The 24,849-nt window shown below is 41.2% G+C and overlaps 1 protein-coding gene across 1 annotated transcript in view; it reads right to left on the reverse strand.

Moving 5' to 3' along the window:
- Positions 1 to 24,849, reverse strand: part of PDZD2 (PDZ domain containing 2) — a 425,741-nt gene that overhangs the window by 67,527 nt on the left and 333,365 nt on the right. Inside the window, exons 5-12 of the mRNA XM_007951610.2 lie at positions 23,454 to 23,565; positions 14,169 to 14,314; positions 10,404 to 10,523; positions 9,547 to 9,661; positions 5,360 to 5,433; positions 4,997 to 5,222; positions 3,796 to 3,913; positions 1,671 to 1,803 (exon numbers count right to left, since the gene is read on the reverse strand). Coding sequence (XP_007949801.1) covers positions 1,671 to 1,803; positions 3,796 to 3,913; positions 4,997 to 5,222; positions 5,360 to 5,433; positions 9,547 to 9,661; positions 10,404 to 10,523; positions 14,169 to 14,314; positions 23,454 to 23,565 — 1,044 coding nt within the window. The remainder of the gene's footprint in view (positions 1 to 1,670; positions 1,804 to 3,795; positions 3,914 to 4,996; positions 5,223 to 5,359; positions 5,434 to 9,546; positions 9,662 to 10,403; positions 10,524 to 14,168; positions 14,315 to 23,453; positions 23,566 to 24,849) is intronic.

Here is a 24,849-nt window from a genome sequence, read left to right on the forward strand (position 1 = left end):
GCAGCTGGAATGCTCCTTGGAAGTGAGGATGGCCAGATTTGGTCTCACCTACTTTGGTCATGTTGTCAGAAGGGACCATTCTTTGGAGAAGGATATCCTGCTTGGTAAAGTGGAGGGTCAGCAAGAAAGGGAAAGACACTCAACAAGATGAATTGACACAGTGGCTGCAATAATGGGCTCAGGTATAGCAAGGATTGTGAGGATGGCGCAGAACCAGGCAAGGTTTCATTCTGTTCTGCTTAGTGTTGCTAGAAGTCAGAACCAACTTGATGACACCTAACAACAACAATAAAAACGAATCCCTGTGTAAGAGTGAAGGAGCCCTCATGGTATAGTGGTTAAAGTACTTGGCTGTGAACCAAAAGGTCATAGCATTTGGAAATCACCAGCCACTCCACAGGAGAAAGAGGAAGCGGCCAGCCTCTGTAAAGATTTAAAGCCTTGGAAATCCTATGTGGTAGTTCTACTCTGTCCTAGGTTGGTTGATAGGAGTCTGAACTGACTTGGTGGTGATGGGTTTGGATTGGGTGTTAGGTTGTAGGTTCTTTGAGTAAAGATATATTAATTGATCTGTGTTGCCTTGGCACATGGGGCACTGCCCAGACCCAGGGGAAGCTCTGTAAGTTTATGTTAAGGGTTGACAATCATATAAGCTGGAAAGTGACAGGGAGGGATTGTCCCTCAGTTCCACCATCTTGATGTCTGAAAGTCTGCCCAATATGCTCCCTTCCCCCAACCCCATTTAACTCCAGGGCCATCTTGGGCAAATAAGCCAAGTGTCATCTTATTTTCATTTATTAAAATTTTGTTACAATAGTCACTTTATAGGGTAAATTGGCTTTTTTTTTTTTTTCCGACCCAACAAAAAGGTAAATGAACATTAAAAAAGTAACTTTCCTCCTCAAATCTAAAGACATTTATTTTCCCTTTAAGAATGTCTGAAGAAGTCAGCACTCTAAAAATTCTATAGAAATGCAAAGATTGTCACTAATTTGTGTGACTTGAGTACATTACTGCAAGTTTAAATTAAATTATAAATAGTTATCTTTCACCTATTATAAAATTTATTTTTATACAGTTTCAGTGTTGGTATATTCCATTTCTTACTTGAAGAAAACAGTTGAAAATTCACTGAATCTGTTTTAAAACTTAATTACTTAGTTTTAAACTTAATTTCTAACATGTGGGCAAACAAAAGATTATGGTTAAAAAAAGAGAGAGAGAGAGAGAGAGAGAGAGAGACAGAAAGAGAGAGAGAAATCTTATCTTAAGACCAGAAGGTCGTAGAGATCATCTATTTTCTTGATACAGAAATCCAGAGAGGTTAAGCATCTCACCAAAGATCAAACAGCTGGGAATTACTCAGAGACCAGTTCTCCTACCTCCCACCATACCAAGTTTTAAATTCACCAATAACATTGTGAAAAATGGGTTTTTAATGTTCTTAGAGTGTGATGTCAAAGAAGTCAAGGTCAGTGGCTCGTTTTCCATGTGTATCAGTTACCTGGCCACTCTGCAGCCACAGGCTGAATGCCCATCCGCAGCTGGATGAAGTGTCCCACAAGAGTGGGTCACAGCATGTGTGCAGAGGAACCCCCCAAATGTACTATTGCTCCTGGGTAAATAACCACACCACCTCCCCCTGCTCAGAACAGTATGAAATACTTCACCTTTGGATTTGGATGACGGCCGATGACGAGGCGAACGGGTCCTGGCGGGCATTTGCTCAAGATGGAGTGAACTTTACTTAGAGCAGCATGGCGAACGTTAATGGAGTTCACTTCCAGGATCTGATCTCCACGGCTAGAGAGGCAACATAACCAACACTGCGGTAAGACTCAGCTTGTACAAGATTTCCATCTGGGAGAGGTTTAGGATATGAAATATTTTCTGAATATATTTAAGGAGTAAGCAGGGCTTTGAACTGTTTGGTCCCATCTGACCCCTGCTGAGGATTTGCGCTGAATCAGATACACTGAGTCAGAATCTACATTTTGACAAGAACCCCAGGTGATTCTTACGTATACCTAGGATCGTGTTCAAATGTAGATTCTGATTCAGTGTATCTGGGGTGCCAGGGCAAACCCTCAGCAGGGGGCCGAGTTGGACCAAACTGGTTTGAAGCCCTGGAAGCAAATGATATCCTTTTATCTCTGCAACTCATTCATAAAAACAAGTTAGATTTTAAATTGGCAAAGCCATTAGTTGTATCTATTGACGTTTTCAGAAACAGTAAAGTGAAATAAAATTGATAATAAGGGCAACAATGAAGACTACCACTTCTTGAGTACATACTACACACCAAGTACCCCGCTAGGCAATGTACGTATCATCCAAATACGATTCTTATTGTCATTACATACAATGATGACACAGGCTCAAAGAGGTCAACCAGGTGTCACATACTGTTGAACTAAGGTCTGTCTGACTCTTGAAATTCTCATCACTCTTGATGTGATAGCCCCTCGACCACCATCAAACTCTTTCTTTCTACCATCTTGAAATGATTATTGTAATATAATTTAAGGAGGAAATATCTGAAGCTCAAAGGTTACTCAAGAATTTGTAAAAATGTTTCAAATTTGAACAAATGAGAAATTTGGGACAAGCTGCCCATTTTAACTCAAAATTATAGGGAGAGAATTCAGTATGGGAGAACAAAGACTCTTTATATGGGGTTTGAAGAATGTTCATTTGGCAGGCTGCAGACATATGGAACCATTCAAGAGAGAAACATCATTTTGGGATGTCATTAAAGGATTTTTTTCCTTGGGTTCTAAAAGTATATTTTCTTTAATGTACTTTGCATGATTTGCTAATTTTTTTCCCTATGGAAACACACTCTGATGATTAACTAAAAATATAATCTATTAACAGAGCTCAAAAATGGCAACCTCAAGGAATGGCATTTTGACAATTCCTCACTTGCTCCAAGACTAAGATGCACATAAAGGAGAAATGTGATACTGTTTGCACAGGGTGCTTTGTGATATGTGTACATTTTTGTTAAGTTTAGGCAGGCACGGGCCCACTGCAGTTCCTCTTTATTAGAACACCTACACACCCCTTATATAAACACAATATCCATACATCTCTCGAATGCTACAAGCCAACAATCTGGAGTGAGGAATTAGACACCCAGTGATATCAGACCACTGGCCATCATCACATAAAAAGAAATGAAAACAGAAAAGGTTCAAGAGAGAATACTTAATAAGGAAGGCTTCCCATTCAAGGGCATCATTTTAGGACTCTTGGGTCCAATGATTCTGAATCCTTGTGAGGACTTCCCAGTAGCTCAGATGAATATTATATAAATGACTATAAAAGTGAAAGAAAGTATTGAGAAAATTTTAGATATCTATGTAGAGTTTGTATTTTGTCAAGTCTCTGAAACTTAGCTTCAGAGCACAAACAGAACAAGATAAGTAGGTGTGGGGTGTGATATGAAGTCAAGATCTAGTAGCTACATTATTGTGGGTAATACAAACAAAACCAAATCCACTGCCATAGAGTCAATTCCGACTCATAGTGACCCCCTTATTGGGTTTCCAAGGCAGTAAATCTTTACAGAAGTAGATTGTTCCATCTTCCTTCTACAGAGCGGCTGGCAGGTTTGAATCTCCAGGTTGGCAGTCAAATGCCTTAGGCACTCCACCACCAGAGCTCCTCATTGTAGGTAATACAAAGATTTGAAATCACACAGGAATGTAGGAGGTCAGATATCTTACATCTATGTGTATTTCCATATTCACATACACACTAGTGCCTTATATTAGGCAATTGAAAACATACCTCAGGTTGCTTTCCATTTTGGCAACTGATCCTGGGGCAAGGCTGTGAATGTAGATGCCGGGAGGGCTGTTTTCTAGAGCTAGGCAGCAGGCCCCAATGCCTAATCCGACTCTTGGTTCTGTGGGAGGCATCATTTAAAGAAAACAAAAACGAAATTTATACCATAACTGGAAAAGAAGAACTGATGTGAAGCCACATTAAATATAGTCAGACCAGTAACCATTTGATTTTCACCTGTTATCATCCCAGAGTACAGTACTATCCTGCTTTTCTTTGTCAATATTGCCATGTTCTAGTAATGAAGGGAGACCACTGCTGGGCCAGGGGGTGACTATGGACTAAATTATCCAATAGTCTGTTTTCTGTTTGGTCTAACGATCTTCCCCAAATCTGTTTTGAACATGGGCAGAGTATATATAAATGGATTACTATTCTGGTTACACAACTTCAGGCTTTCTTTGACTTCTTAGCAACCAATCTCTTGGTTATGTAATGGCTCATTACATTTCTACAGTAGATGGGGAAGAAAGGGAAATAAAAGTGAAAACCAGTAAGACTTGGTGATCACTTATGACTTTTACTGCCACTCTGGTGGCACAGTGGTTAACTCATTTGGCTGCTAACCAAAAGGTTGGCTGTTCGAATCCACCAGCACTCCATGGAAGGAAAATGAAGTAGTCTGCTTCTGTAAGATTTACAGCCTTGCAAGCTCTATGGGACAGTTCTTTTGTCCTATGGAGTCACTATGAGTTGTAACCAACTAGATGGCAGTGGGTTTGGTTTTTGGTTTTATGACTTTCAGTTACTGGTGTTAACTATATTCTCTGTTTACATTTGTATCTAAAAGATAACTAAATCTTTTGTTCATTAAAAGCAATCTTTAAAAATTCACATTTGCCCTAAAATTAACTATTCAATGATTTTTTTTTTTTTTTTAAACACATACAATGTCTCTAACATACAGCGATTCACCTCAGGAGAGTTTAAAGAATTTTGTGCTACTGGTAATTTCTTTTCACTTTTGTACAATGACTGAAATCTTTACTTTTGATCTCACTATCCATTTAGGGAACATCATGTGTTTTTGATAACAGATCAAAAGGAACAATTCACAGAAAAAGTATAAAAAAATTAACCAAAGAACAGTTTACAAGTTGTTATCCAAGAGAATTCAGTGGAAACCAGGACTAGCCACTGTCACCTTTGTTGAGGGTTACTTCCATGACAATCCTGTCCTTGGGCCCAGGGGTCTTTCGGCCCAGGGATGAAGAACTGCTTTCATCAGAGCCAGCTGCCGAGGTTCCCCCACTGGCGTTGAAGTTTGGGGAGCTGGATCTGCTCATGTGTGTGGGTGTTGAGCAAGGTGTGAGGCTTGGGCTCAGTAACTTTGTACGTACCGTTAAGACAAATAACCCACTCCGGATTTGCTGAGAAAACAAGAAGAAAGTAGGGCTAAAACATTCAGATTGTCCAAGAGTGAAAAAAATCTCACCAAACAACAGCCAGAAGAAAATAAAGGAAGAAGAAGAAAGGGGATAAAGAAGATCAATAAGAAAGCTGTTACCTTAAAGGTATGAATGGCTTCTTGGAATGTCAAGCCCTTTATTGGTATTCCATTTACATCTAGAATTTCATCCCCTAGCGACCAAAGACAAGAATTACGTTAGCATCAAGTTTTAATTCATTTACTGGAATCTGACTGCTCAGTCAGCACCATAATGGGATACCATATGGTTCCTGATTTACAACTCCACAAAATAAATTTTATTGTGCCAATCTGCTTTCATTAGCTGTGCTCTCAGGAATGTCACAAAATGGGACACTTAATTACAATGCATATTCTTGAGCAGCAGTTCTGCTTTTCAATCTTTAATGAAAACAACTATGGAAAGCATCAAGATCTTGCTCTTCAGCCATTGCCAAAGTAGACACTCCACTTTGGGAGAGAAAAAATACAAAAAACTGAGTGCCAAGGTTTTCTTCATAGTCACTGTTGAAAAACTTAAACCAGACAATGAAGCATGACCACACACAACATTTGAGAAGCCACTCCTCCATTTGCAGAAACACAAGCTGCCTGAGCCTGGAGAAGCACTGTGGTAGATGGAAAATGGTTTCAAAGACTGGGACAGAAAACCTGCTGAGAGATTACTAAGGAATGGCAACCCCTCTCCAGAAGTAGTCTAGATGTCTAGTCTTATTGATGCTGTCAGACATTAAGTTGGCAAATTACTATATGCTTCTGTCTAAGATATTATTACAGGGTAATGTCTCAAAGAAGGAGCCCTGGTAGTGTAGTGGTTAAGGACTTAGCTGCAAATTTAAGGGTCAGTGGTTTGAACCCATCAGCTGCTTCATGAGAGAAAAGACCTGTAAGGATTACAGCTGAGGAAACCCTAAAGGGCAGTTCCGCTCTGCCTACAGGGTCGCTATGAGTCTAAATTGATTTGATGGCACACAACACCATCTCAAGTGGGTAGTTCCTGGTTGGGGTGATGTAAATGGAGTTAGTGGTGCAGTGGTTAAGCGCTCAGCTGTGAAAGCAAAGGTTAGCGGTTTGAACCCACCAGGTGCTTCGTAGGAGAAGGATGTGGCAATCTGCTTCCGAGATGGACAGTCCTGGAACCCTATGTGGCTGTTCTACTCTGTCCTATAGAGTTGCTGAGTCAGAATCGACTTGGCATCAGATTTGGTTTTGGTTTGGGGTGGTGTAAATTGTTAACATGCTGGGCTGCCAGCTGAAAGGTTGGCAATTAGAGTTCACCCAGAGGTACCTCTCAAGAAGGGCCTGGCAGTCTACTTCTGAAAAATCACCCACTGAAAACACTATGGAGGACAGTTCTCTGACACACATGGGCCACCATGAGTCAAAATTGACTTGATGACAACTAAGTAGTCAGTTGGAATGTCTCAAATTGCTCTCTCCTTCTTTCACTCTCTTTCTGTCTGGGTCTCTCTCTCAAACTATCCCTCATTCACCTTCACCTCTAAGAAGGTACAGTCAGGTCATTTTTCAAGCAGTTAGTAGAGTCTTCTGGGAATACAAAAGATTGAGCACCTGCTGACTTAGCAGAGTTCATTTTTCAAAAATTGTGATTTGGGTGAGAGTTTACAGAGCAAATTCATTTTCCATACAACACTTCATACACATTTTGTTTCATGACATTGATTGCAATCCCCATAGTCTAACAGCTCTCTTCCCACTTCCTCCTTGTGGTTACCCTTTCCCTGTGTCCTTCTTTCCTACACATTCCTGTCCTCTGGGCCACCTTCCTATGCAAATACTGCCCCTTCGATTTCCCATGCTTGACTGTCCCAAGGAGTGCACCTACCTGCTGTAAATGTTCACCTTATCTGCCTGTCAGAGCTAATTTTTGATTTGTACTCTTGTGACATGGTCTGTTTTTCAGAAAACAGTTCATCAAAAGCACTAGGGAGATGCCCCAAAGAGAAGAATGAGTGCAATCTGCCCAGGAGTGCAGAACAGAAGAGAGAATTCCTCCATCTACGACAAAGTGCAAAGCAACATGGACACACACTTCCTCTCTCAGAGGCCAATCCCAGGAGCATGTGGGATTAACCCATCTACACATTGTGTAGATGGGCTGCAAATATACCCAGCTCCCCATGCACGTCTTTTATGTTTTCTCACTCATCTAACTATGGCAGTAGGAAAATAAGTGAAAAAATTTCTGCTTACAAATCACCTGGCATCATCAACTGCTCAACTAGCTGAGGAAGTTTATGTTTTTCATTTGTCTGTTTCCACATGGGGAAGGAGTGAAACATTAAGAGCTCATGCTCTTAAAGTTTACATAAGATTTGGACATATCATTCAACAGGTTGAAAATCCATTCCAATGACTTACATTTCTTGGAAATGGACATCTGAAAAAATAGTATTTAGAAGAATCAAGTGTGATTAACCTTTCCTAAGTACTGATTTCTCCCCCCTCCGTTTTGCTGTATTCCACCAGTGGTGCAGAATGAATTTCAATCAAGTGAACACATGACACATCCATTACAAAAATGCTCTGCTCAGATTTTACATTGTTCTGTAGCTAGACACAAACGTCACCTGGGAGTTCACCCTTCCTCTAGGAGTGAGGAGGAAATACTCTGCTGGGGAAGCAGTCAGGCTGCTCACGTCTTATTGTTTGTGTGTGGGTTTCTACCGTCCCCTCTGCCTGATACAGGGGACTGGAGTCTACTCTTTTCAGTTTGAAGAAATAAGTCAGTTTAACACAACAGCATCTGTAGTTTAGGGACCGGACAACATTCTGTTGTGATCCACAGGGCTTTCGTTGGCTGATTTTCTGAAGTGGGTCACTAGGCCTTCCTTCCTAGTCCATCTTAGTCCAGAAGCTTCCCTGAAACCTGTTCAGTGTCACAACACCACACAAGGCTCCACTGATGGACGGCTGTTGGTGGTGCTTGAGGTGCAACTCGGCTGAGCCTCAAACCCAGGTCTCCCATATGGGAGGGGGGAGTTTTAGCACGGAACCACCAGTGCCTCATAGTAAATGTGCAAAAACATACAGTAAGTCCATTTATGAAAATCCCTTTAATGATAATGTAGTGTGACGTATCATCACTTAAAGTCTGTCTGGTTTGGGATCTGCTTGTTACCTATGACTACCAAAGATTCTCTCTTTATTAAAAGCAGCTGTTGTATCTATACATAAAGCAGATGTGGCCTATTCAAGTTTTATTTTACCAAGTATCTGATAAAGTCAAGAAGAAAGAAAGAAAGACATCTCATGTGTGCTCTTCTTATAGGTATGTGAGCTCACGGTAGGAAGGCGGGAAGGGGAACAGAACTTGCAATCAGAAAACTTGGGTTTAAATCTCACTTCTGCAATTTACTAAGGAGTGTGAGGGTGGTGCAGGGCTGGGCAGTGCTTAATTCTGTTGCACACAGGGTCGCTGTGAGTGGAAACCGACTCAATGGACCCAACTACAACAACAGCTTTGAGTAAGAGTGGGCAAGTTACTAAGGATGGACACTTTCAAGGGTCAATTTTCTCACTGGTAAAGTACTCACCTCAAAATGTCTACATGACAGCTTGTAATGAGATTAATGAGATACCTAATTTCAGTATATGGAAATGTTTTGTAAATGTTAAAAGGGCTCTAAAATATAGGGCCTATTTAAACGTTAAAAATATTTAATGTACCAGTTATAACTGAGTACTTCAGTATTGCTTTAATTTGCATTTTAAAGCATTTGTCTAGTGTGTCTATGGGTGGCAAAATGGTAGGTGTTAAGGAGAATGTGAAAGTTGTTCCTTTAGGAACAAAACTACATGTTGATTTCAACAGCAAGGTATTAGATGTCTATTAATGGTCAGGGACTCTGCTTCCATCCCAGTCCTGAGGCAAGAATGGATCTCAAATGCTCAGGAATTTTCAATGCAAGAAACATGATCAAGAACCAAGAGGGCAATCAAGTCAATTAAAGAAACTAATAAAAATACTAAGACATTTCCATATATTATTTCATTAAATTCTCAAAACAACTCATCCAGCTAGGTATAAAGATTCCAAGTTTATAACAGGAAACCGAAGCTCAGATTATATCAATTGTTTAAGGTCAGGATCTGGTTAAGTGTTGGACTCAGTCCAGGTCTACTGGACTCCCAAAGCCCATGGCCTTGGCTGCTGCACCACACATGGACATCTTGGATGGGGGCAGATTCTCATGGAATCAAAGCTCACAGTCACTGAGGTCCACTGGCAGGCATTCTCCTACCTTCTTTAAGTCTTCCATCCTCTGCAGCTGATCCATTTGGGAAAATGGTCTTGACAAAAATTCCCATCTGTCCTCGAATGCAGTCTCGACCTCCAGCAATGCTAAAGCCCAGGCCCTACACCCCAAACAGATGTGAGGATGCATGTTGACACTGCAGTATTACTTGAGGGTGTCATTCCTAATGAGGCTCAGAGTAACCTCATCAACTTGCTACAAACTCAAGCTTGCATATCCTCCATTTCCCTCCTCAGATCTATTTGCATCACACTAGCCATGCATTACATTAAAGGGCAAATGTGTTAGGTTTGACCGTATGAAATTGCCAATATCCAACAATCTTTGACATCCCAAAATGGCAAGTTCATATGGATCCACCAAATAACTCATGAGTGTCATTTCACACTATTCAGGTGCTATTATTGGTTTCATTCTTTTATTTCCATCTTTTAATCTTGCATAATACAAAAATGGACTTTTTTTGATAGTTACTTGTAGTACTCCGTGTATGATAATAGCAGTATCACGGAATTCATTTAAAAGGATAACTCAGAGTTTTCCCTGAAGCTACAGGTTCCGTTTTCTTGCAGTTGAAGTAAAAGCTAGTAGCATTCATCCTCTCAGTTGTGCTATGGGGTCACAGGCGTCCATGCTGGGGACTTCTCACATCAGAAGAACAAAGAGCATGTGCCCAACGTGCAATCCGAAGTCCCAGGAAAGAAGGCCAGTGAGTGCCCTCAAGTGCATGCAAACATGAGTTATTCTAGTTCTCTCTATTCCTCTTATAGTGTAAAAACAACAGGAAAAAGTAACTATCCAATTTTTAAAAAAGTTATGCCTGGAGGGCACAAAGACCTCACCTTGCCTTTTTCTTTGTACAGGCCAATGATGGAGATAACTGATGGCCGGATGAGTCTCCAAGGGGATTCCACCTGAGTAGTGCTTAGAGAGCGGGTCGACTTCTTCACTATGTGGTATTCCTAAAAGGCAGTGCACGGCAAGTCAGAGATGGCCTCATTGATCCTGCTGTGACTCCTGGCATAAAAGTGTACTCAGACTTTGAAACGCTTTCGTGTCATATAGTCATTTCTCTCTGGTCTACCTTTTCCAATGGCTTAAAGGTTTATAATGAGTTACACTGGAGGAAGAGCCCTACTGTAAGAGATTGTCATGCCTTCTTCTTCCACAGAAATAAGTGCCTGGAGGCCACAGGCACCTTGGGTTTCTCTTTCCTCCACTGCACTCCAGAGCCAGCTCTCTGCCTTCGGGAATGGAAGATGACCACGTGTGGCTGGGTTCTTGTTTAGAAGCCACTCTATCCCCTGTCGCATGGTCAAATTCCCAGGTAGAAAGTGTCACCATTTCAAGCTTCCATCACTCACTGACAAACTCAGCAAGCCCTTGTTTCCTATAAAGTCCAAACCACAAGCCCAGACAACTGTTATTCCACATAAAACATCCTGCTGAGAAACGGCAGCAACTTCAGCTCTAATCCTTCATATTTGGAAAATAAAATATTTTCCCAGAAACCACAATCTCCCTTCCTGGCACAGGGCAGATCAAATCCCCATCGCTTTTTCCTTTCTCTCGCCTACAATATACATGTGTATAAGCAGGGAGCATTATTTAAAACATAAACAAGAGATTCTGTGAGTCTGTTGCTAAAGCAGTCCTTATTATTATTCTTAGAATAACAATTTTTTAAATTGAAGCAGATATTCTAGGATAAGCAAAACAAAAAATCAGTTCAGATTTAATATGAACCAAGCGATATCACAAAATATTTTTAATTCTTAATGTCTGTTTTCTACATTCAAAGGTACAAAGGAGATGTCTGCCAGTGGTATTTTTATATTCCTGGCAGCTTAGACCAATTATATTTTGCAGTTTTTTATAAAATATCTGCCAGCACTGTTGGTCTCCCAGATTCTGATTTGTTAAAAAAAAAATGATGTGGGCTTGGCAAGGTGATTACCCTTTTACTGAAACCATGATAGAGATGGTGAGACATAGCCTGGGTTTCCAATCCCAGAATTTAGAGGGTCATACTTGGCCTCACAAGAGAATTCTTTCTCTGATCATCAATCTCCACCAGCACCTCACTCCATCTCCCTCTTGGGAACCAGTGAGAATCAAAGGTCAGCATGTTTCACTCATCTCTTGAGGAGTTTCAGGCATTATCTTGACCTTTCTAGACCTGTGCTGTTTTAATATGGTAGCCACTAGCCCCCTGTGGCTATTGAAACTTAAAATGAAAATAAGAAACACAGTCCTCAGTCTCACCAGCCACTTTTCAAAAGCTCAGTACACACATGTGGCTAGTGGTTACCATTGGACAATACGGTTACAGAGCATTTCCATTACCACAGAGCATTCTACTGGATATTACAGACAATGGAGTCTGTGGGTGGTGCAACTAGTTAATGCACTGGGCTATTAACTAAAAGACTGGAGGACTAAGTCTACCCAGGTTTGCCTTGGAAGAGGCTTGGTAATCTATTTCCAAGAAAGCAGACACTGAAAACCCCATGGATCACAGTTCTACTCTCACACATACGGGGTCACCATGACTTGGTGTAGAGTTGATGGCAACTGGTAATTCTCCGTAATATTTTTAGTGGAGGGAGAGAGAACAATTAAAAAAAAAAAAGGAAAGGAGAAAAAGAAGAGGACAGAAAATAAGAAGAGAAGGCTAGAGTAAAAAGGACAATCTGAAGAGGAAACTACTCTATTTTTTCAAAAATTTTCTTCACTAGTCTATGCTTCCTGGTTTCTGGAAGCCTGGTTAGAGATGGATGATTCTGGGCTACAACTATGGTCAAGTTTCCTGAGTGGCTCAGTTCAGAAATTGCCATCAGAACACAAGACATCCACGAGGTGATGGCAGTATATCCCTCTCTCATCTTCCACAGGAACAGATTCTGATGGACAGTGTGGCTCTCGTATAATTCTCTGATCTTCACCTGACTCTGTTGATCTAACTGGGTCATTCTGAGGAGGCCACAGGCCTGTCTCGAGTCACAGGGCTGAGCTAGCTTGAACCACATCCTGAACAAGATTTTTTCTGTGCTTTCTCTCAATGCTCACTCCCCTACAGTTTCCTTTGGGTGAATACAATACAGCTTGATCAACAACTTCTGCCCCTGAATCATGAACACACTAGTCAGGTAAAAAGTGTTAGAAGCAATAGAAACACTTCTTCATGACATGTAGCCAACCATATTTATGCACTTTCTTCACAGTAATTCTGGCTTATCATCTTGAACAAAATACAGGCATACCTTGGAGATACTGCGATTTGGTTCCAGATCACTGCAATAAAGTGAGTATCGCAATAAAATGAGTCACACAGAATTTTTGGATTCCCAGAGCATGTAAAAGTTACGTTTACACTATAGTGTAGTCTATTAAGTATGAAAAGCATTATGAAAAAGTTTGAAATATTGTGAGAATTACCAAAATGTGTCACAGAGACACAAAGTGAGCACATGCCATTGGAAAAATGGTGCCGATTGACTTGTTTGACACAGGGTTGCCACACAACTTCAATTTGTAAAAAACGTATTATCTGTGAAGTGCAATAAAATGAGGTATGCTTGTATTTAACCCTTCTGAGATTCAGTTGTCCTATCTGTAAAACAGTTATAACATGCCAAAAGTAAGGTCATGACCCAGATGGCCTGATTCTGGTCCTTCACAACTCTATAATCTACAAAGTCTCCAAGCACTTGGGGTTTTATTGCTGTCACACCCTCCTTCTGCATCTCTGCTTCATTGTAGGCTGTCGGAAAGACACCAATGGTTCCTCTTCAGCCCTCTGGCCTAATGGTACAGGACTAAAAGAACATACCACAAATTCCCCAGACACTGAGCCTGGTGTGTCCAACTTGGTTATGAGACTGTTCACCCAGTTTCTACTGGTTTGAGGATAATGTAATTAAGGAGCAGCCCCAGTGCAGAGTTATGGAGCCCAGAGCTCTAAGAGACAGGTCTTGGAATATCATCATAACTAGTGACTTCACCTCTCTGTAGTCCTGGTGGGCCTGGGCTGTCTGAATCTTCACGGTGTAACAGGTAGGAACCCAGGTGCAGCACAGGCACAGGCACACACACACACACACACACACACACTCCTTCCTGATCTCACACACATTTCCATATCCACCCACACAGTTGTTACACTGACACATGACGCTCCCCTTAAACAAACGATGGTGGTTCAACCACAGACTGTGAGACGCCATTGTCTCCTGGCAATTGAGTGCAATGTTCAGTTCCAAAACACACAGAGGAAGGGGGTCAAGATACTGGGATCCAATAAAGGTTTTCTTTTCCCTACTATTTTCAAATATTGGGCTGACTTCCTCCGAGCCTCTCTGGGTAGACTTCTCCTTCTATCCTTTCTCTCTCAGAGCATCCTAACCCCAAATACACCTGGCCCACATCAATAGGCTGGTTTTCAGAACTAGAAAAGCTCTTGCTGGTCTTTGAAGGGCGGGGGGAATTGAGAGACCAAAGAGGTGGAAATATATTCTTCTACTATGTCACCAGAGCTCCCTTTTTTTTTGGCTTATCCCTACCATGCAACTGTGTCTGTGTAAAAGGCTCCAAGGGATGTGACCAACCTGTGCGGCTCCAGAAGAGTCTAGCAGCTGGGGAAGAGAATGCTTTCTGCCATCTCGGGAGACCTCCAACATCCGAACCCTAGGGTCCCCGTTTCTCACCATCAGCTCATTATATTCTTCAACAGATTCTAGACGGTGTACACCCCCTTAAAAACAGAAGGAAAAAAATACATGGTTTATAAGGCACAAAAAGAATCCATAAGTGCATATGAAAGGCATAAAGTTGTTATATTTACACCCACATTCAAGGTTTTCAGAAGGGCTGGCATCCAACACACTCAAGGCTCTGAGCTTACCAAGTTCAACCACAGGTTGTCTGTGGGTTCAGGATAATTAATGCCAGGCTATGAAGAAACTAAGGAGCTCTGGAAGTGTTGTTTAAAGAATATGGCTGCTAACCGAAAGGTTGATGGTTCAAACTTATGAGGTGTTCTGTGGGAGAAAGCTAAGGCAGTCTGCTTCCATAAAGATTTATATAGAAACCCTATGGAGCAGTTCTCTGTCCTATAGGGTTGCTGTGAGTCAGAATTGACTCGATGGCAATGGGTTTGGTATTTATGGTTGTATGAAGAAACCGACATTTATTGAATTGACCAGACTGGATAAAAGGGCAACATGTATGTATGATTTAAATAAGATGCAGCTGTGGTTGATAATGAGTAAACAATAGTGAGAATGCTAGAAATAATAGATGGTTTTCTAGTGATGGAGAAATATGACTCTTTGGTTGGTATAGTTCCATTGTTATGGAAGATGCTTTTTATAGGAATGACTTATATATAGAAATGACTTTAGATACACTTTTTACTAAAGTACAACTTATAGACGTGTGTACAAATCCTAAGTATGCATGCAGTTCAATAAAATTTCACAAAATGGATGTACTAATAACTAACACCCAGATCATAAAATAGACAATTACCAGAGCCAAGCCACTTTTGTGCCACTAATCATCCCTTATCCAAGGGATAGGGTAACTATTATCCTGACTTCTAATATCATACATTAATTTTGGCTGTCTTCAAACTTTATATAAATTAACTCATACAGTATGTCCTTTTTTGTGTCTGGCTTCTTGTACTTCACATTTATGTTTGTGAGATTCAACCACATTGTTGTATGCAGCAATAGTTTATTCTTTCCCATTTGTGTATAATATTTCATTGTATAAATATACGATTTATTTTTCCAATGTATTATTAATGAACATTTGACTTGTTTCCATTTTAGATACAGAACAAGAGTCAGCAAACATTTTTTGTAAAGATCAGATGGCGAATATTTTGGGCTTGTGGGTCAGAAATGGTCTGTTGAATATTCTTCTTTTTTTGAACAATCTGTTGAAAACATAGAAAATATTCTTAGCTTGTGGGCCATACAGAAACAGCTGTGTGTTACTGCTTGCTGACCCTTGACCTAGAATATACTGCTATGAATCATTTGTGTACTTTTCTCTTGTACGTGTCATCTTTGTATAGACATGTATGCACATACACATCCATGTATACATGTACACATAGCCGAGAGTGGAATTGCTGGCTCATAGGTATATGTATTCAGTTTTATCTGTGCTGTGCCAGCAGCATGAATGAGTTCCATTCTCTCCACATTCTCATCACACTTGGCGGTGTCAGCCTTTTTAAATTTTAGTCATTCTGGTAGGTATATAATGTAATTTTATTGTGGTTTTAATTTGCATTTCCCTGATGACTAGTGAGATTAAGCTTTGTTTCACATATTTATTGGTGGTTTGGTTATCCTTTTCATAATGTGCCTGTTCAAGGCTTTTGCCCATTCTTTTACTAGGTCTCTGGCTTTTTCTTGTAGATTTATCGGAACTCCCACGTTTTGTTTTTAATATAGCTTGGATATGTTTGTAGAGCCATGTATTGTAAGTATGTTCTCCCACTCTGGGGTTTACCTATTTCACTTCCCTAATGACATATTTTGATGAACAAAAGTTCATAATTTAAAAAAAAAATTTTTTATTGTGATTTGGGTGAAAGTTTACAGAGCAAAGTCACTTTCCACATAGCAGCTCACATACACTTTGTCACATGAGGTTGACTGCAATTTCCCAGAAAGCAACAGCTCCCCTCCCATTTCCTCCCCATAGTAACTTCTTCCCTGTGTCCTTCCCTCCCATGCACTCCTGCCCCTAGCTGTCTCCCTGTGCATACGTATCTACCTAATGTAAATGTTCAGCTCATATGCCTGTCTTTTGTTTGGCTGGAAGACACAGCAGTGTGTTCAATTCCAGACCTGAAGGGCAGCTGGGGCCATAGTCTCAGGGGTTCCACCAGGCTCTAGCAGACCAGCAAACCTGGTCCCTTTTTTAAAAGTTCATAATTTTAATGAAGTACAATATATCATTTTTTGCTTTATGGTTAGTGGTTTTGTGTTCTATCTAAAAATCTTTGTAGGAATAATTTTTAAAGACACCTTTATCAATAATGAATTTATAGTACATATTATTTTAAATAAGATAATAAGGAATTTTAATCTTAAATGACAGATTTAATCTTAAATGATAGATCAATTACATATGGTTTTGGTTACTTTGTGCTGCTCTAACAGAAAATACCACAAATGGGATGGCTTTAACAAATAAGGATTTATTCTCTTACAGTTCGGGAGGCTAGAAGTCCGAGTTCAAAGTGCCAGCTCTAGAGGCTGGGTGAAAGCCCCTCGACCTTGAACTTCAGCTCTGCCTCTTGCTCCTCCTGACCTACTGAAGCTGGAGGTGTCTCTTCACTCAGGCTAAGGCTAACAAGCCCATGGCCAACAAATAAAATGCACAATCCCAGTATTACCAAACAACATGGCAGGCTACTTGCTTAAGTCCAGAGACAGTCCTAAGATTGGCAGGAAACACGGCAGGCTGCTAAATGAAGACTGAGCTACATGCAGGGTCCAAGTGTGCCAAAAAGGTACAGACCATTCCCAAAGCTTCCCTTTATATATTGGGAGCAGACCTCATCCCTAAAGCAGCTACTCAGCTGCTCATGGCAGATTCCATCACAGAGTTGATTCCATTCTCATCATGGGGAAAAACTACACCCACCTGGCCAGCCATTCGAAACCAGGCCCAGCCAAGCTGATATATAACCATAACTATAACACATATGAATCTATCTATAAATCACATTATAAAGTTTAAATTCTATAGAATATATACTTATGTTATATATTTCAGTTAACAGATGCCCCATTGGAGGCAATCACTCAGTTATGCCAAGAGATTTGGAGGACAGCTACCTGGCCAACTGACTGGAAGAGATCCATATTTGTGCCCATTCCAAAGAAAGGTGATCCCACAGAATGTAGAAATTATAGAACAATATCATTAATATCACATGCAAGTAAGATCTTACTGAAGATAATTCAGAAATGTTTGCAGCAGTATATTAACAGAGAACTTCCAGAGGTTCAAGCCGGATTCAGAAGAGGACGTGGAACAAGGGATATCATAGCTGTTGTCAGATGGATCTTGGCTCAAGGAAGGGAATACCAGAAAGATGTTTACTTGTGTTTTATTGACTATGCAAAGGCATTTGATTGTGTGGATCATGACAAATTATGGACAATATTGAGAAGAATGGGAATCCCCAAGCACTTGATTGTACTCATGAAGAATCTGTACCTTGACCAGGAGGCTGTCGTTCGAACAGAACAAGGGGACACTACATGGTTTAAAATCAAGAAGGGAGTGCGTCAGGGTTGTATTCTTTCTCCACACTTATTCAATCTATATGCTGAGCAAATAATCCGAGAAGCTGGACTATATGAAGAAAAACGTGGTATCAGGATTGGAGGAAGGATCATTAACAACCTGATATATGCAGATGATACAACTTTGCTTGCTGAAAGTGAGGATGACTTAAGGCACCTACTGATGAAGGTTGAAGAATACAGTCTGCAATATGGATTACATCTCAACATAAAGAAAACAAAAATCCTCACAACTGGACCAATGAGCAGCATCACAATAAATGGAGAGAAGATTGAGATTGTCAAGGAATTCACGTTGCTTGGTTCTACAATTGATGCCAACGGGAGCAGCAGTCAGGACATTAGATGATGTGTAGCATTGGGAAAGTCAACTGCGAAGGAACTGTTTCAAGTGCTGAGGAGCAAGGATATCTCCTTGAGGACTAAGGTGCGCCTGACACAAGCCATGATATTTCCAATCACCTCGTATGCATGTGAGAGCTGGACAATGAATAAGGAAGACCAAAGAAGAGTTGATGCTTTTGAGTTGTGGTGCTGGCGGAGAATGCTGAAAGTACCATGGACTGCTAAAAGAACTAACAGATCTGTCCTGGAGGAAGTGCAGCCAGAGTGCTCCTTGGAAGCAAGAATGGCCAGACTTCATCTCACCTATTTTGGTCATGTTGTAAGAAGGGACCATTCCCTGGAGAAGGATGTCATGCTTGGTAGGGTGGAGGGTCGACGAAAGAGGGGGAGGCCTTCAACGAGATGGATTGATATGGTGGCTGTGATGATGGGATCAAGTATAGCAGGGATTGTGGGGCTGGCGCAGGATCGGGCAGTGTTTCGTTCTGCTGTGCATGGGGTCGCTATGAGTCGGAAACGACTCGACGGCACTTAACATCAACAACAACGATATATTTCAGTGAGTTTTTCATGGAATAAAACAATGATTTCATGGAATAAAAAGATGATCTATACTCTTAGGAGATTTGGTAGCGTAGTGCCTAAGGCACTTGACTGCTAACCAGAAGGCTGGCGGTTCAAACCCAACAGCCACTCCTCAGAAGGAAGGTTGGCAATCTACTTCTGTAGAGATACTGCCTTGGAAACCCAAGGAGGGGTTGCTATGAGTCAGGACAACTTGACAACAGTGACTTTGGTTTATATTTTTTGGTTTGTGTTCTCTTAAAAATAACATATTAATGAGTTTTAAATACTGATAAAATAGTGCCAAAATGGTTATATTATGGACATCACTTAAGATTTAAGTTTTTAAAAGCCAACTATTAACTGTGATACAGATTTTCAAACACATGAAATTCCTTGGCAGCAGAGGTAAAGTCTGCATTTAAAAAGATCACTACCCTAAACTATTAACGTGAATAAATAAAAAAATACCAAGATTGAAAGACAACCCTGTTGGCACAAAGGGAGTTGTGAAGTAAGGAAAATTTCAGTTTAGAGTATCAGAAAAATGTTCATGAGATGACAGATTACATTGTCATTTTGGAGCCAGACGGGGTGAAAGCTTAGTGGAAGTGGCTGGAACCTCTTTACAGAAACTCCTTAATAATTCATGACTCAAAAATTCATGACCAGATTAATCTCTCCTGGCATGCCTGCTCATCTGAGAAAGATTTATTAGAAGAAAATTCCTTTTGAGCTGACAAGTGAGACTTGCATGAGCAGATGAGGAACCACATACGGTCATGTATTTTAGTACATTGATATGTGAATACCGGTGTGACTTGCTTTATGAAAATATGAAATCTAGGTCCATAGTTACAGAACAGACAAATGAGGGGCTGATCACATTAAAACCGCCTATATTCAAATGTCTTTACACTGAGTCTATTCCACAGTACTCAGTGAAGACCCAATTCCTTACCTTTCTTTAACCTGCTCCAAATTACTTTTCCAGTCGTGTCTCCCACTGCCCTGCTACATGAATCTTTTGCTATATGCTGATGGTTCTCAAAGGAGAGGATTTGCCCTCCTCCTGCCTCCTTGCCAAAAGTGGGGAGCATATAACTATCACTTGAGGTTTTACCAAACTTGCCTGCATTATCATTTCCCACCCTAAGATTTTGTTACGATCTTTGCCCTAATCTCTCTGAGAAATCCTGCTAGATTGAATTATTATCATTGTCATATTATATTGGACCTCACAGATGGTTGAGAAGAAAAAACAATTGCCAAACAAACCACTAGACAATTGTTATTTTTTAAAATCCATCGTCCCTAAACATCCTTCATCCATTTTGCTCCAAGTCTAGACAACTGCTCTCCTCCTATCCTGACGAGTCTTGCCAAAGTCTTGGCCTTCCTTTACTCTTGTGACCTCTGAAAGTCTTTTCTGAGTGCCATAACCCAGAGAGAATTCAAGTTTTTATAACTCTTGTGTGTGCCTTACTGTCAGCCATCATTCCATGTACATGTGTGTAACCTTCTCACTGGGACCACAAATTCTTGAGGAGAAGGCCTTTCTGTCTGAACCCATTCAACTTCCTGCCCTTCTTAAGAGGAAACTAAGAGAGAATAATAATAATAAAAATGATATTAATGATGACATGGTGACAACAGCGATGACTACTATATGGTGAGGGCCTATGGTATATCACTGGAATGGCAGTGCCATAGGCAATCTTTTGATTTGATCCTTTCAGCAAAGTTTGGAACTTAGTAGACACTCATGTTCACTAACAGAGTAAATGCCTCATATAATCCTATAGGTGTTAAGACTGTATGTCAAATTGGCTGGAACGTGATTCTCAGTGGTTGGGCAGTTAGGATGCAGTCATCCCTCATGATGTAATATAATTGTCTCCATGATGAGATCTGCTATGAGCTGCCAATCAGCTGAAAGGGAGCTTCCTTGGAGGTGTGGCCTGCCTCCAATATATATGGACATTCTAGTAAAACTCTCTGGCTTTTTGCTTGCTATCTGGACCCTGCATTTTGTCATCACCTGACCTCCGATTCTTTACACTTGAGCCAGCAGCCTGCCATATTGCCTGCCGATCTTGGGAGTCATCAGCCTCCACAGCTCGTGGGCCAGCACATTGTCATCTGACCGATGACTTTGTGTTCATTAGCCTTTGCAGCTATGAGAATCAGGAGAAGCCTCTAGCCTGATGCCTGACACACAAACTTGGGACTTGCCAGCCTCAACAACTTTGTAACACATTTCCTTGAGATAAATCTCTCTCTCTTTATATATACAAATAAAAGCTTCACTAGTTTTGCTTCTCTAAAGAACCCAGCCTAAGACAATAGGTAAAGACTGAGACCCAGAGAGGCTAAGTAATTTGTCTGAGGTCACATAGCCAATAGCAGCAGAGCTGGGAACTGAACACAGTTCTACCTGATTTCATGCATGTGCCTCTTCCCCTATTCTACATTCCCTTGCTATGGCCCTGAACATCTGAGAAGGACACAGGAAGAGAAGGTGCACCCATTTGTGGCAAATAGAGGCCAGCCCTGGATTTACTGGTCAGTAAATTAACAGTATGAACAGAGTAGAAGAACCGAGGATTAGGAAGGTCCTCCAGCCATACCCACCTCCCACATCTGTGTCTAGAATGCCCCCAAATGGAGAAACAAAATCTTTTCAAGATCTCCAGAAAACACATGGGCAGGCAGAAAGAACTCTGACAGGCAGACCTCTTTCCTAGCAATGAATGTGTGACCTTTGGGATTCCCTGAACTTCTCTGTCCTCATCCATAAAATCAGGAATGTGATTGCACAGGTTTCAAAGGTCTGTGTATTTCCTCAAAGTTCTGGGATGCATTTATAAGGTGTTGCTCAATTCTGTCCATGAAAGCTAACTAAAGGTCTCTCCTCGGTGTCCCTGTGACTCCTCTCCACTCCCCCCAACACAAACAGGATTTAAATTTCTCTCCCTTCACTGTTTCTCAGGCTCAGGGAGCTGGGCCTTCTCTCTGCATGAGGACTTGGGCACCATGTTTTTCCTCAGACTTCTCCACCTCAGCCTCTGGCCATCACCATTCCTTGTTGTCACAAATCTACATTCCGACACTTGGTCATATGTATACCACCTCATTATTCCAGATTATAAACACAAGGTAATGATTCAGTACTCAGGTTTCTTCAAATGATGGGTTTTGTATCCTATACCCACCATCTTAACCACCAGTTGCCATTGAGTTGATGTTGACTCATGGAGACCCCATACGTGTCTACTGATCCATGATGGTCCATGGGGTTTGCAAAGGCTGATTTTCTGAAAAAGATCCCTTGGCCTTTCTTCTGAGGCACTGATAGGTGGCCTTGTACTTAGCAGTCAAGTGCGTTAACCCAAACCAGGGTGTCCGTGAGTTGGAAGAAGTGAGTCGTCAGCAGCTTTTTTTTTCTTCAAAGAAAACATATTACACACTATGCCAGGTGCCTTGATGTGTGCTTAAAAGAACGTGTTCACATCTCAAAGCTGAGATGATTATACCTTTTTATCAGGTGAAGGAGTAGAAGTTCTGAGAGGTTAAATAACCAGCCCATGGTCACACAGTAACTCACTGCTGTGCTGTATATGCTGATGAAACCAGGCTTCAAAGCCCTTGTGTTTCCTGCTATACCAGCTGTCTTTCGTGTGTGGATAGCCAGGTGGCCTTCTCCATTAGGCACAACAGGCATGAGATCAAGAGCCCACAGCACTTTTAGGGGCCCACAAAAACAGCCTAACTTCTTTCACAATCAGAAGGAGAATAGGCACAGAAAAATAATGAATATGAAGTAGTGAATTTCGCCTGTATATACCAACATGGAAGGAGCTATGGTGGTGTAGTGGATAAGACATTTGGCTGCTAATCAGAAGGTCAGTGCTTCAAACCCACCAGCCACATCATGGAAGGAGATGGGGAGATCTACTTCCATAAATATTTACAGCCTCGGAAACCCAATGGAGGTCGCTATGAATTGGAATCAACGCGATGACAGTGAGTTTGGTTCTTTTTGGTTTTATGCCAACATATGTTGGTATAATTTTTCATATATATATTTTTAATGAAGGCAAAAGTACCTAGGGCCCCAGAGTCATAATGGGACCCTGCTTTATGGCCTCTTTTAACACTTTCTCTCTCAGGGCATAGACAGACCCTCTAAGGAGAGACAGAAACCACTTGCTCCAACATCTGCAACTCCATCCCACGCCACCCTTTGCTTAGTTGAGATGCAGAGTTGGCATTAGATAAACAGCCTCTGCCATTTGGAACGAAGGGTAGACCAAGGGCTTGGGGAGCCATCAGGAATATTCCACACAAAAGGGACACCCAAAGTCCTATTGAAATAAATGAACCAAGCATACAGGACATTTAAGTGGAGACAATAGAGATAGTGACCTCGCCTTGTTTTGCCTCAAATGAGTATTTACGTGGGCTGCCAAACTGAACTCCGTCATTATGCCTGGGGCATGCACTCACTATCTGAATGGAAAACTGTATAGGAATTCTAAGGAAAGAAACACAGCGCTTGGGGTAGCTGGCTTTATCTCTCCACTCCTGAGGCTGGAAGCTCATTTTCAGGCAGGTTATATCAGGCAAAGAGCGCCCACTCACCTGAAAGACGACTCCTGAGCTTCATTTTACTGCTGCCCTGTTTGGGGCTTTCCAAGTTCCCTTTGGGTTCCTCGGGGCTGCATGGATCTTGGGGTTCATCTGTTCTAGGCATCTGAAAAGCAGAGAGTGCAGAGCTGGTGAGAGATACCGTCCTGAGATTACTTACTGTTATTCCCCTCCACAAATCATCTCAAGCCTTGAGGAACAACAAACAGGTGTCATGTGAAAAAAAAAGGTTTATGGGATCAAAGGCCAGCCCTAGTGATAACTTGGAGCCACAGAGCCTCACACTGGCAAGCTCAACTCAGCACACCTCCCACCAGATAGAACCAGGGAAAGTTCAAGTGCAAAGTACCCCAGGGGCCATTTGGTGTCTCATTCTACATGTGAAGAGAGTTGTTAGCTAAGATCAAACTGGTGGTCACAAAAGTGGTCAGGGGCAAAGCCACAACTAGATCCCAGGTCTCTTGACTTGTGGTTAGAATTTTTTCCTATAATGCAAATTGCAACAAAGTTAAACCAGAACTCCAAAGGCAAATCCAATCCTCACAGTGAATTGCAAGGTTCCTAAACTATAGAGTTGGAATCAACTTGATGGCAGTGGGTTTTGTTTTTGTTTTTAAACTACAGAAAAATTTTGCTTTTGTCGAAGGCAAATAACTTCATCCTCCAGCAAGCCAGATGTTTGTCCTTTTCCTAAGCTCTTGAGTGTTGATTAAACACCGACCAGAATCAAGCACTGGCCAGGCTGCACAGAAGCACTGGCACAGAGTCAGCCACAGATCTGTAGGTTGTCTGTCTACGGTGCTCGAACCCAACAGGTGATGCAGAAAGATGCCCCTAAGGCTCATTGGGCCATTATAGAAAAGTCAGTTATGCTGGTAAAAAACCCCAACACTATCAGGGAGGAAAAGCAGACTTATGTATATGATTGTACTCATACAAGGCATTTTGGGGCAAATTTACACACACAAAATCTATGAGATACATCATGCAATGAGTTTTTCCATTTGAAAATTGTTTTCCTTTGAGGTTCCAAAGAAAAAAAGTCTTAAATTAAAATAGAAAAGATTCATGCTAAGGAACATATATGAACTTTTAGAAGACAAAAGATATCCTTTAACACCTAGCAGTCATTAGAACATCATGTCACTGTAATACCAAACAAAAAAAAACTCCTGAATTTTAACAAGTGATTAATTGTTCTGCTTACCTAGTGCCGCTCTGACAGGAATAAACCACAAATGGGAATGGCCTTAACAAATAGGAGTTTCTTCTCTTACAGTTTGGGAGCTAGAAGTCCAAGTTCAAAGTGCCAGGTTCTAAGGGCTGTGTGAAAGCCCCCTGACATTGGGGTTCCGCTCTGCCCCCCTGCTCCTGGCCCACTGGAGCTAGA

Source organism: Orycteropus afer, unplaced genomic scaffold (genome assembly GCF_000298275.1).
Source record: "Orycteropus afer afer isolate SDZICR_OR568_19922 unplaced genomic scaffold, OryAfe1.0 scaffold00302, whole genome shotgun sequence".
NCBI classification, from domain to species: Eukaryota; Metazoa; Chordata; class Mammalia; order Tubulidentata; family Orycteropodidae; genus Orycteropus; species Orycteropus afer.